Source organism: Otolemur garnettii, unplaced genomic scaffold (assembly GCF_000181295.1).
Source record: "Otolemur garnettii isolate 467f Iridium unplaced genomic scaffold, OtoGar3 scaffold00008, whole genome shotgun sequence".
Taxonomy (NCBI): Eukaryota; Metazoa; Chordata; class Mammalia; order Primates; family Galagidae; genus Otolemur; species Otolemur garnettii.
The window spans coordinates 5,956,030-5,968,339 of record NW_003852403.1 but is presented as its reverse complement, the minus strand read 5'-3'; the positions used below and the strand labels follow the sequence as shown (position 1 = coordinate 5,968,339).

Below are 12,310 nucleotides of genomic sequence, written 5' to 3'. Positions count from 1 at the left end.
CAAACACATGAGAAAATGCTCATCATCTTTAATCATCAGAGAAATACAAATCAAAACCACTTTGAGATATCACCTAACCCCAGTAAGATTAGCCCACATTACAGAATCCCAAAACTGCAGATGTGAGCCTGTTGCTACCTTCAGTAGAGATGGGGTCTGGCTCTTGCTCAGGCTACTCTCAAACTCCAGAGATCAAGCAATCCACCTGTCTTGGCCTCCCAGAGTGGGAGGATTACAGGTGTGAGTCACTGTTCCTAGCCAGTCACAGACTTCAAAACAATCTGTAAACAAATCAAAATCCTGATTTGATTAAGTCAATTAAACAAACTACTAACTGATTTTATCAAGGAGAGAAATTACTAAACTATACATTTAAAGGGGGTTTTGATGGCAAATTTCATGTTTTAGCCATAGTATTAAAATTAATGTAAGTAGAACAAGTACAAATATAGAAGAAACGAAAGGGGAAAAGTTTGTTGACTGAGATTTTTTTTGCAGTATTTAAGTTTATATTAATGTCAGAGATTTTTTTGTTCGATATTCTACACTGTATTCTTTAATATGAAAAGGTCAAGAACAAAAAATTTTCCCAAATACTGAATTATAGGTAACATTTTTAAGTGGCACACAGAAAGTCAATTTTCACAAAGAGGAATATTCAGGGATCTATTTTAATGCAATTTTAATCCTTATTTCAACATAAATACAATAATAATTTGATAAGGTACATACATACAAAACCCATATGTCCTGAATTACAAAAGGGTTTCCATGGGACTGTAACTCAAATCCATCCCTCTAAATGCTAATTCTTACTGGTAAAATTCTACCCAATGTTTTTCTTTTCACATGGCTCTTTTCTGAGCCAATTAAACAGATCATTATTTCATTTTGATTTATGCTGAATGCAACATAAAAATATAAGAAGGTAATAATAAACATTGTAGGAGAAGACTAAAAAAAAGAGGGCTTCTACAGACACACAGTTTTCATCAAGTATATGTTTCCACAATGAATAAGTACTTACAAATATGCAAATAAAACATTACTCTAAATGTTTATCTTGCCATCAATGCCATTCCATTTTTGGCAATGTCATTCTTGCTACTGAAAACATTGATTTTTAGAAGCTTCTCCCAAAACTTAACAAAAAGTATATTATAATCCCCCAAAAGTCTTAAATCAAAAAAGCTTTCCAACGTGGAAGATTCACATGAAAGTCTGTCCCTCCCAGAAAATAAAATCATTCTTATTATCAGAAAAAAAGAATATTGAAAGAAATCAGTCATGGGCGGTGCCTGCGGCTCAGAGGAGTAGAGCGCTGGCCCCATATACCAGTGGTGGTGGGTTCAAACCTGGCCCTTGCCAAAAATTGCAAAAAAATAAAAAAATAAAAAAATCAGCATTTAAAACAGATAAACATCTATATCCAAAAAAACGATCTTTTCCTATATCATCGCTTTAAATTAAATATAAAAAATGTTCACTACAATAATCTCAGACGACTTTCCCATAAAAACTTCAGAATACATAAAACACATATTTCAGCTTTCAAAGACCATTTAGGTTTATATGTTAAACAGCCACAGCACAGTTTACGTTGGCACAAATATGCCTAACACACAAACACTATTAATATTTAATCCCTGGCTAACAGTCAGAAAGAACTGCATGATTTGAAAGGTGTTTTAACTTATCTGTGGTCATTAAAAATCAATAAGTAATTCAAGTATGGTCATACAAAGGCAGGCAATTAATCTAATATCACTATAAAAATCACAGCCATGAAAATAAAGGCAGAAAACTTGGTTTGTCTACTTTTCATTTACATAGGTAGACATCAGGACCTTACTGTAGAAAACATAACAATTCTTACATACAGTTTCCCTAGAACATAATGAAGTTTCGGAAATTACAAAAGATGTCAACATCCACAGTTTGCTTTATCAAATGTTTTTCTTGCCCATTTCAATTCTTCATTCATAGCAATAAACAAGTCTTTAACCCTAGCCAACTTCCCGGGGTCCTTTTGAATCAAGAAGATGGTATCTTCAACTTGTACTCAACCTTGTCTGCCAATAGACCTGGCCTTGTGAGTCATTTCAGTAATGAACTCTATCACAGTAGATATTACAGAGGAGATAATCTTCAAGAAGCTCTCTCTAGAGAAACAGTACTGACTTAGTATAAGGATTCTTTTCATCTCTGACGCCACACATCATACATCTCAATTCTTCAGAAAAAAGTCTTTGTCTTTTACCCTGTCCACCTTCTGCAGCTCCTCTAATTTCTTCATTTTCTTCTTCAAAAGCAGGTTCTTCCTCTTCTGCCATCCCATCAGCACACCAGCCTACAGCACCCAGCAGGTTTCACTACTTGCACTGCCTCACTTCCAGTGCCTTCCACATTAAAGTGAGTTTTGATTGTATTTTATTTTTTAACTAAAATACTTAACAGTTTTATTTTCACATTCCACAATACAAATAATAACTGCCCCTTTTGGGGGTTTACTTCTTCCTTTCAAAACTATTCTATCTTTGAGAGGAAGGAAGAGCAAGTCTTCCTTACCATGCTATTAAGAAAACACCCAGAGTCACAGCACCATGATCTCCTGGTGAAACAGAACAAGTAATATGAAACTGACATAAAGAAAACTCCCCTCTACCCTTATCTGTCTGGTCAAGTCATTCTAGGATGAGTGGGTACCAACATGGGACCAGCAGGTATTCTCATCATTGGGGGCTCAGGCTTCATTGGCATGTGACCTCCCATGGGTGGCCTCATTCCAGGAGCAGGTCCAACTGGCATCATCCCAGGAGGAGGACCCATCAACAGCATCATGGAAGGGCCCCACATATGGGGTGCTGGCATCATACCAGGATGAGGAGGACCCAGAACATAGCCGGGAGGTGGAATCATCGCCCCTGCAAAAGGAGGACCAGAGAATGGAGTAGGACGTAGTTTTCCTTGTTGAAATGCATCTGTTGTTTTGTCAATTAGGCTCTGGGATTGCTCTTCCATCCATTTCTGACAGTAGTCCCTCACATTCTCTAGGTGCTTCCTCCCACTGCAATGTGTCTTTCTCACAGATGGAGAGTCATGGGTGAGGTACGTATCACAATAGTCACAGTAAAACTTGGGCATATTGCTTTCCTATGAAAGCTACAAATTAGTTTCATAGTAGGGCTGAGTACACTGGATACTTTTTCTTCCATTCTTGGGATAATTTGCTTAGAAGAATATTTTCCAGCTCCATCCATGTAAACATGAAGAAGGAAAAGTCTTCATCTTTCTTGATGGCTGCATAGTATTCCACGGTGTACATATACCACAATTTATTGATCCATTCGTGGATCAGTGGGCTCTTGGGCTTCTTCCATGACCTAGCAATTAATTATGAATTGGGCTTCAATGAACATTCTTATACAAATATCTTTATTGTACTGTGATTTTTGGTCTTCTGGATATACTGGATATATACCTAATAGAGGAATTATAGGATCAAATGGCAGGTCTATTTTTAGTTCTTTAAGTGTTCTCCAGATGTCTTTCCAAAAGGAATGTATTAGTTTGCATTCCCACCAGCAGTGTAGACGTGTTCCCTTTTTTCCACACCCACGCCAGCATCTGTGATTTTGGGATTTTTTGATATGGGCTAATCTTACTGGTGTTAGATGATGTCAATTTTAGCTCAGGCACATGGGACGAGGGGAGAGGGAGGGGAGGGGAGGGGAGGGGGGCTGGAGGAAAGGTGATTGGCGGGATCACTCCTATGGTTCATCCTATAAGGGTACATGTGAATCTCTCTAAATGTAGAATATAAATGTCTTAACACAATAGCTAAGAAAAAGACATGAAGGCTATGTTAACCAGTTGGATGAAACTAGTTCAAATTGTATAGAGAAACAGTACACTGTACCCCATGATAGTATTAATGTACACTGTTATGATTTAATAATAAAATGAAATAAAATATAAAAAATAAATAAAACACTCGGCTGAAAATGGAAGCTGAAACAGAAACAGATACATTAATTACAAAAAACAAAAAACTTGGGCATATTATCTCCTGGCCATTGGTGACTCCTTTCTGATATGAGTTTTTAAAAACAAGCCTCCATACCAGTGTGGGAGGAAAAGAAAGTTAGAGTGGGGGCAGGAAGTCTGCTCTGTTAGTAATAAAGCTCCAAGTTCATCCCATCATGGATTTCATAGTCCCCTAGAAACAAGTGGTCCTTAACAATCGTGTTCCACTTCTTAAGGACAATCTTGTTCCACTGGGTGCCAGTTTGGGCTGCAATCAGCTTCTTAAGGTCCCCACTGGTGTCATTGGTGTTGAATTTAATACACACCTTCTTCCTCAGATGGTCGTTGCAAACAACCGTGATCATCCAGGTTGGAGCTCCAAACTCACTTCCAACCTGCAGACACTACAACCTCCAGCCTCAAGTGCTCTGATGGACAAGATTTTAAAAACCATGAGAGATTCTTCTGCAATCTCCACACATTTAAAATCCTAGAGGAAAGGAAAATTATTTTTTAGGTGAATACAGTTACCAAAAAATAACCAGGACATAGAAAGCATAGAAAGACTGATTTCCATAGAACAGAAGTTTATCAAGTAATTGCCTCATGTAAGAACACCAGACCTGGGTGGTTTCTGCTTGTTTGAATGTGTCCTCCTACAATTCAACTGTTGGAAACTTATTTCACAAATTAATATGATGATGACATTTGGGGATGGGGCCTTTGGGTGATAATTAGGGTCAGATGAGATCATGATGCTGGGGGCTCCTGTGATGGGATTCAAGGCTTTATAAGGAAAGGATGAGAAACCTAAGCTGATAGACCAGTGGTTCTCAACCTTCTTAATTCTATAAGCAATTAAAACAGTTCCTCATATTGTGGTGACCCCACCAACCATAAAATTATTTTCATTGTTACTTCATAACTGTAATTTTGCTACTGCTATGAATCATAACATAAATATCTTATATGCAGGATGTATTTAGGCAACCCCTGTGAAATGATCGTTCGACCCCCAAAGGGGTCGGGACCCAAAGGTTGAGAACCACTGTAATAGACTGTAAGAATGCCATCCTCTTAATTATTGGGTATTCCAGAACCCCCTAGGCCAAAGTCCAAAGGTGGCAGCTAACTAGTTCTAAGAGAGAGAGGCTGACCACAACGAAGCTTGGTCAGGCTATTGTCTGGCCCTTCTGGGTCTCTGTTCACATTAGCTCAGGACCAGGGAGAAACACCCAGACATACATAACCTGGTCAAAATAGCTCCTAAAAAAACAACATGAGTGAAGGAAAAACACAGAAAAATACAGCAAATAAATATTCAGTCACCATCTCACACAGTCTTAAGAGTCAAATTTATGGGCCCAGCATGCTTCCCCTGCACTACTCCCCTGAGTTAAGAGTTATATTTAAATAAAAAATGTCCACCGCTCACATCAAATCTCCCAGAAATACAGGCACACTAAATTCTACCTTATGGCCCAAAGGACAATTTCCTTCCATGAAACATGAGCATTTACTTAACCACCATAATGAGCTCTAGAGGATATATTTGTATCTTATCCTTGGCCAGAAGAAGTTGGTAAGAAGAGTTTTCTAGCATTCTGGTATGGGGAGGCCACTGGATTGCTTGAGTTCAGGAGTTGAGACTAATCTGAGCAAGAGCAACTCCCCATCTCTAGTTAAAACCCCCAATAGATTCAATAGGTTTTGTGGCACATCTCTGGAGTTCCAGCCACTCAGAGGCTGAGGCAAGCGGATCCCTTGAGCCTAGGAGTTTCAGGTTAATGTGAGCTTGGACACCAGGGCACTCTAGCTTGAGGCAACAAGTGAGACGGTCTCAAAAAAAAAAAAAAAAAAAAAAAAGGAAGGAATTTTTTTTTTTTTTTTGAGACAGTCTCACTCTGGCACCCTATGAGCTCCACCATCATAGCTCACAGCAACCTCGGACTGGTACGCCTGAGCAATCCATGGCCAATCTTCACTCCTCAACAACCCACTTTCAGTATTTTAAAATGAATTGCAGATATTTCACCTGAAAATACTCCCATATGTATCTCTAAATAAGAAACATCCTTTCATGCAACTACACGTTGATATTTAAACACCGGAGCCTCTACTATTCCCAGATTCCACTGTAAAGCATCCATAGATAATTCTTTGGTTACATGAGCTGACCCCATCAGTAAGTGTGCACTTTTATTTTATTATTTTTGTTTTATGCTTGTACTTTTAAAAAGTGAAAGCTCAAAAAGCCAGCACAATGGGGGACACCCTTAATCTCAATTATATGGGAAATCTGAGGGGAGAGGATCACTAAAGTCCAGGAGTTGGGAGACCAAGCTAGGGAGCATAGAAAACCTTATCTCAGAAAAAAAGAGAGAGAGATGAACACTCAAACCCCTCCAAACACCAGGATCAGGCAGATAGACTCCCACAAAAGAAATTTTGGTCACCACGAAATGCGCTTACTTACCACTGGAAGGCACTTCCAATCTCTACTTCAGCCTTTCAGAGCAACACAGCACTGCTCTGAGAGGCATTACTTAAATACAACCCTGAGAAGCCCACCATGCATATGCCCTACTCAGCCCTCCCTAGCCACACCTCTTTGTGGCTTTACCCAACCCACCTTTTCAAATCCGACTTGGTTAATTTTTTTTCCTTTGTTTTTTTAGCAGGCCTGGGTAGTGTTCTATCCCATCAGCCCCCACACATGTGGCTGGCACCCTAACCACTGATTTTTGTGCACCCAGACATGACTTAGTTAATTTATTGAGCACTAGTAGGTATTGTTTTATTTCCATGTAAACTTGAAGACACTGAAGCAGAGATGCTTGATCTGGAGTGAGCCTCTGACCCTGACAGTCTGACTTTGAACCTCATGTTTGCCATCATTCTTCTTATTAAGGTGGAGACTACTCACTCTATGAGGCCAGAAGCTTTTTGAGGCTTTCAGATTCTACACATAACTTGATAAATCATTGATTAAGGAATTTTGAGATGGGAGGCAGGAGAGACCAGAGATCAATAGGGAATGAAGACTAAAGACTAATAATGTTTTGTGGATATTAAATTATTTGATTCTTAAAGCAGTGCTGTGGGATGGCCAAAACCTTGATTTCATAAATGAGGAAACTGCAGGTCCTTCTGATTTCTTTGCAACCCTATGACTTGGTGCTTTCCCAAATCTATGCAAGAAGGCACTAAGATTTGAAAGAATTTTTGTACTCCAGCTGTGGGAAACACGACACCTGCTTTCTTACATTAATCCATCTGCATTCAGAGGAATTTACGTGTTCTTCAATTTCAAGAATGGCTTTTAGCTCGACTCATTGTTGAGACAATCAGAATGACTCTTTTAGTCACGGTCAAGAAGTGTGGAGGAGCTCACCGCACATACTGGGAAGAGTGACCAGACAGGGCAGAGTGGTAGGCCTCCATGCTGGACTGTACCCTCCATGTTAGGCGAGAACCTGGCTCTGGGGACAGACTCAGTTAATATGAATGCCCTTCCCTGACCGAAGCACCTTCTGTGAAGCAGCCACCTCCAGGGGGAAATGAACTCCAAGGTATTTGAGGAGAGAGAAGAATGAATTCACTTTAGAAGATTCTGGCCCAGAGATATGGAAGGAGCTCATTGCTGAAGCCTCTGCTCACTCTAGCCTCTGAGCCGTCAGGACACAGGGGGCCCACGTTCCTTCACTAGCAAACATTTACTGGCCCTTGTTAGCTGCTAGGTCACAGTGTGGGCAGGTGAGGGGAGGCAGCCTCTGCTCTCACTGAGTGTTCAATCAGGGAGGGGACTTCCTCTTGGTAAGGAGGGGGTGGAGGGGACAGTGTCAGGGAAACAGGGGAGTTGTGGATTCCCAGCTCCTGGATTTCCGCAAATGGAGCATCAACCTCTGGATCTCCTGTGTGCTTGAGGGAACCAGGGCAAGAAGGCAGGAAGGCAGACCTCTTCCTAACTTGTTTTGGTTTGAAAGCTCATCACTGGAACAAAGGACTGATTTTCAAGAGAGACTAGAGTTTTTAGGAAGGGAGAGTTCGTCATTGCTGCATCATTCCCTCTCTGTGTCCCCAGCATGCTTTCTGAACCAGGCAGCCATGAACAGCTGGGAAGCTAGGCAGAGGGGGTAAATGCACCTGCAAAGCTGCCCACCATGCCTTGTCCCTCTATCGGTCATGTGAGCCCAGTGAGACAACGTGCAGGTTTAAGAAAAGCTACTTTGCTGCTCACAGAGAGTCAGCAGGGGACAAAAGATGCTTGGCGTTCATAGCAGGCTTGTCCCCCAAGATTCAGGAAAGCTGCGTGGGAAGGAGAGTCTCCTCGTACACACCCCATGTCTTACTGACGCTGAGACCCCAAAAAGCACCTTGCTCTTGGTTTTATGCCCCAGGGCTCACTGGCAGTGCTGGGCCAGCCAAGGCCATGGCACAACCTGTCCTTCAGCCCATCTCTCAGACTCAGATACCCCTTTAGCAGGGCTATTGACTTCACATGCCTGCTGACCTGCATGTGGCTACAAAGGTCTGTCCCTTAGATTCATGGAACAATTGATTGACACAACCTCCAGGCTGCACTATAGAGTCATGTTCAGGGCACACTTCCTTGGGTGCAGGAGGACCATTACCACAGAATGTGGCCAGGCTGGCTGAAGCAGTGACCTGGTCCCACATCCCAGCCTCCAGAAATTGCTAAAGTGGTCAAAGAAGGGTCCCTCAGACGGTCCCACTGTGTGCTGACCATGGGGTGGCCTGTTTCCCAGATCTCTTCTACTGTTTCTCTACAATCCTCAAGCTACCACCAGAGGTGCTGGGAATAATGATATGCCAGCTTGTCCTGCCAGCAGAAGGTCAGGGGTTGCTCAGCTAGCCACTCATTGTCACCTTAGCTGGTGAGCTCAGTGGGTCCTGTGGGCCCTGAATGGCCAAGGTGGCAGCATTAGTCATCTCCCACACAGTCAATGACAATTTGGATGCCATTTTCCCAGGACATATGCTTGTGCCAGTGTGAGGACATTGACAGCAGAGTGGAACCAGCCATCGCTTGTCTTCCTGGCAGACTCTTAGGCATCTGTACTGTCAGAGGCAGCAGTCCTGTCCATTTAGAGTCATTGCACACAAGCACTTGAGGATCCAAAATTTCTAACAGCACAGATCATCTGAGGGGCCAGTGTTCCTTAGTGTAGTATGGCCATGAAAGACACACAAGCCAGGAAAGCATGCTGACTTGAGTTGGGGAGCAGTCACTACAGAGTCTTCAGTCCAATAGTTCTTCAGCAGTGCTTCAGATCACCTGAGAAGGTCAAAACTCCTAAGACTAGATGGAAGGCTTGGGGGAACGTTACTCTTTCTCAGCTTGTGGGCAATTATCCTTTCCTGAAGGTTTGCTCACACCAGGAAGACACCACCAGCACTGCAGGCCCTGAGGAATGTCTGGTGAGGTGGGGCAAAGGGAAGGGTCTGAGAGGGACGTCCTCCTGCACTTGGGGACTGGAGAGAGGCTGGGAAGATAGGCAGGAGAAGGACTGGCTGGTCCACACCCAGGGTGGAAAACCAGCTAGAAGAGACTGTTCAGTCTAACTCAGTCTCTCACTGTCCCACAGCCAGGCAGCTAATCCTAGCTCTGAGGCTTGCTGGGTCAGTAAATCTTGTCGAGCTTCTTAATCCTTATATGCAAAATTGAAATAGCAATCACCTCTGTCATAAGGTTCTTCTGAGAAACAAATTAGATCGGTTATACAATGTCTGAAGTTCAACAGCAAAATCGCCAACAAACAGTGATCCCAGGATTGGTTTAATTCATTGCTTTAATTAAAACAATCCCACAGCATTTATTATCATTTTGAAATAGCATAAGAGTAATCATAACCATATACACAAATATTTTAGGATACTCCCAACAAAGTATGCCCCCCAATCCTGTATTGCCTTCTCAACAATTTCTCAATTCCTTGATCATTTCTAGTTGGAGACACTTTGTAGCAGAACGATATTATCTCCTTTTAGCATGATTCGACCCAGTTGTCTTCTTGACTTTGTTTTAGAATGAATCTCTTCAGCATCATCTAAAACAAAGTTTTTATACTCATCAACACCAGTGATACAGCCCTTCATCCACATATCCACTTGGTGATAGAACCACAGTTGAACCCGGGGTCTATTTCATAAGTGTCTGAAGATGAGATTGATGGGCTGCACCATCACCTCTGCACTTTCTGACCCTGGCCACAGTATGCCAGGGGGGAATCTCAGAAAGACCACACTGACCCCCATGTCACCTTAGAAAGCAACTTTGTTTTAATTCATAAACAGTATGATCATCAAGGAAATATGTTTTTAAAAAAACCGATTTGAAGAATATTTGAGAATATGTAAAAGCACTCAGGAAAAGAATGCCTGCATAGTATCCTTAAGGCTCTCTTCTTCTTTTATTTTTATCTTTTTTGGGGGGGGGCAGTTTTTGGCTGGGTCTAGGTTTGAATCAACCACCTCCAGCATATGGGGCCAGAGCCTTCTCCTTTGAGCCACAGGGACCACCTTCTTTTTCTTTTCTTTTTTGAGACAGAATGTCACTTTGTTGTCCTTAGTCAAGTGTGGTGGCATCACAGCTCACAGCAACTTCAAACTCTTCAGCTCAAGTGATCCTCTTGCCCCAGCCTCCAAGTAGCTGGGGCTACAGGCCCCCACCACAACACCTGGCTGTTTTATTTTATTTTATTATTTTTTTTTAGAGATGTGTTCTTGGTCTTGCTCAGGCTCATCTAGGACTCCTAAAGTCAGGCAATCCACCTGCCTCAGTCTCCCAGAGTGCTGGGATTATAGGCATGAACTACCATGCCTGGGCCCCTTTTGACTTTTAACAGGTTGAGACAAACTTAAACAGTTTGGGCTATAAAACTATAGTGCCTCATCCAGCACGTACAAGTTGTCTGCTTCTTCTTCTTCCTTTTTTTTTTTTTTTTTTTTTTAGCAGTTTTTGGCCAGAGCTGGGTTTGAACCCCTCATCTCCAGCATATGGGGCCGGCACCCTACTGCTTTGAGGCACAGGTGCTGCCCTTGTCTGCTGCTTTATCTGTTGTGAATGTTCCACCAAAATACTTTACCAATCAACTTTTATCAAAAATGTCAGATGAGGACAAATAGCCAGAACCTGCTTTTTATCCAGACAGACAGTAGGAAGAAATCAAAAATCTGAGTAATTTCCATTTTATCTTTCTCTGCTTTGACATGATTTATTTTCTTTCACACTGACCTACAGCTGTAGCCCAGTAAGTGTTGTAGCTTTCCCTCCCCTCTTCAGCCTGTTTGAATTCAGACTGAATTCCCCCCCACCCCACCCCAGAAGGCCTGAAGGCCAGAGATGGGCTGAGATCTGGACCCAGACAAAAGGACTCTGGGTCCCAGGCTGGACAATGCTCAGGGAGGTCTTTCCAATGTAATAAACTTCTTTGCTCTGCTGCAGGAGAACAGTTGCCTGACTCCAGACCCTCTTCATGTCCTTTGGGACCTTTGTCACAACTACTAGGAACATAGTGGAAGTCAGGTGCCCTGGGTGGAGAAGCTGGAAGGAGAAGCAAGATTTCACCCATGTCATCCTGTGCCATGGTATCACAGTGTTGTGCCCAGGGATTCCACAAAGGCCACACAGCCAAGCAAGTCACATTTACAGCAGAGTCCTTTTATTGAAGGCCTGGCTGGTGACTGGCTCTGTGTCCCACCATGGGGTTTCTGAGTGAGCCCCAAGTGCTTAAGGAGTTGGATTTTATTTATTTATATTTTACTTTTTAGAGACAGAGTCTCACTCTGTCGCCCTTGGTAGAGTGCTGTGACATCACAGCCCACAGCAACCTCCAGCTCTTGGGCTGAGGTTATTCTCTTGCCTCAGCCTCCTGAGTAACTGGGACTACAGGTGTCCACCACAACACCTGGCTACTTTTTGTTGCAGTTGGGCAGGGGCTGGTTTCGAACCCACCACCCTTGGTATATGGGACCAGCACCCTAGCCACCGAGCCACAGGTACTGCCCAGGAGTTGGATTTTTAAAGGTTGGTCTACCTCCTGGTTGGTGCGCAGACAGTCCAGGTACATTCAGGTGGGGGTAGCAAGCAAGCATTGTACAGTAACAGAATTTTGTGGTTAGTTAGCCTTACGTCATACATCTTTGTTTTAATATTTTCCGATATATCTTAGTTTCAGTACTTTTCCTCCACATATCTTTGTCTCAGTATTCTCTTCACCTAGTATTGTCTAAAGGTCAGTTCAGGGACAGTCAGATCCTT

General features: G+C 42.5%; 1 protein-coding gene and 3 pseudogenes across 1 annotated transcript; all 4 read right to left on the bottom strand.

The window, feature by feature from the left end:
• Window positions 1-1,924: 1,924 nt before the first annotated feature.
• On the bottom strand, window positions 1,925-2,420 carry LOC100960225 (annotated as a pseudogene).
• A 259-nt stretch (window positions 2,421-2,679) lies between these two features.
• Window positions 2,680-3,144, bottom strand: LOC100958010 (annotated as a pseudogene).
• Window positions 3,145-4,139: 995 nt separating this feature from the next.
• Window positions 4,140-4,391, bottom strand: LOC111723124 (ubiquitin-like protein 5). Its single transcript, XM_023509574.1, has one exon. It carries the CDS (start codon window positions 4,389-4,391, stop codon window positions 4,173-4,175), a length of 219 nt encoding a protein of 72 aa, XP_023365342.1. The 3' UTR covers window positions 4,140-4,172.
• Window positions 4,392-9,993: 5,602 nt separating this feature from the next.
• LOC100959921 lies at window positions 9,994-11,636 on the bottom strand (annotated as a pseudogene).
• Window positions 11,637-12,310: the final 674 nt, after the last annotated feature.

Excerpts from the sequence above, each read along its gene's own strand:
- LOC111723124 (XM_023509574.1), bottom strand. The coding sequence starts at position 4,391 with ATGATCACGGTTGTTTGCAACGACCATCTGAGGAAGAAGGTGTGTATT.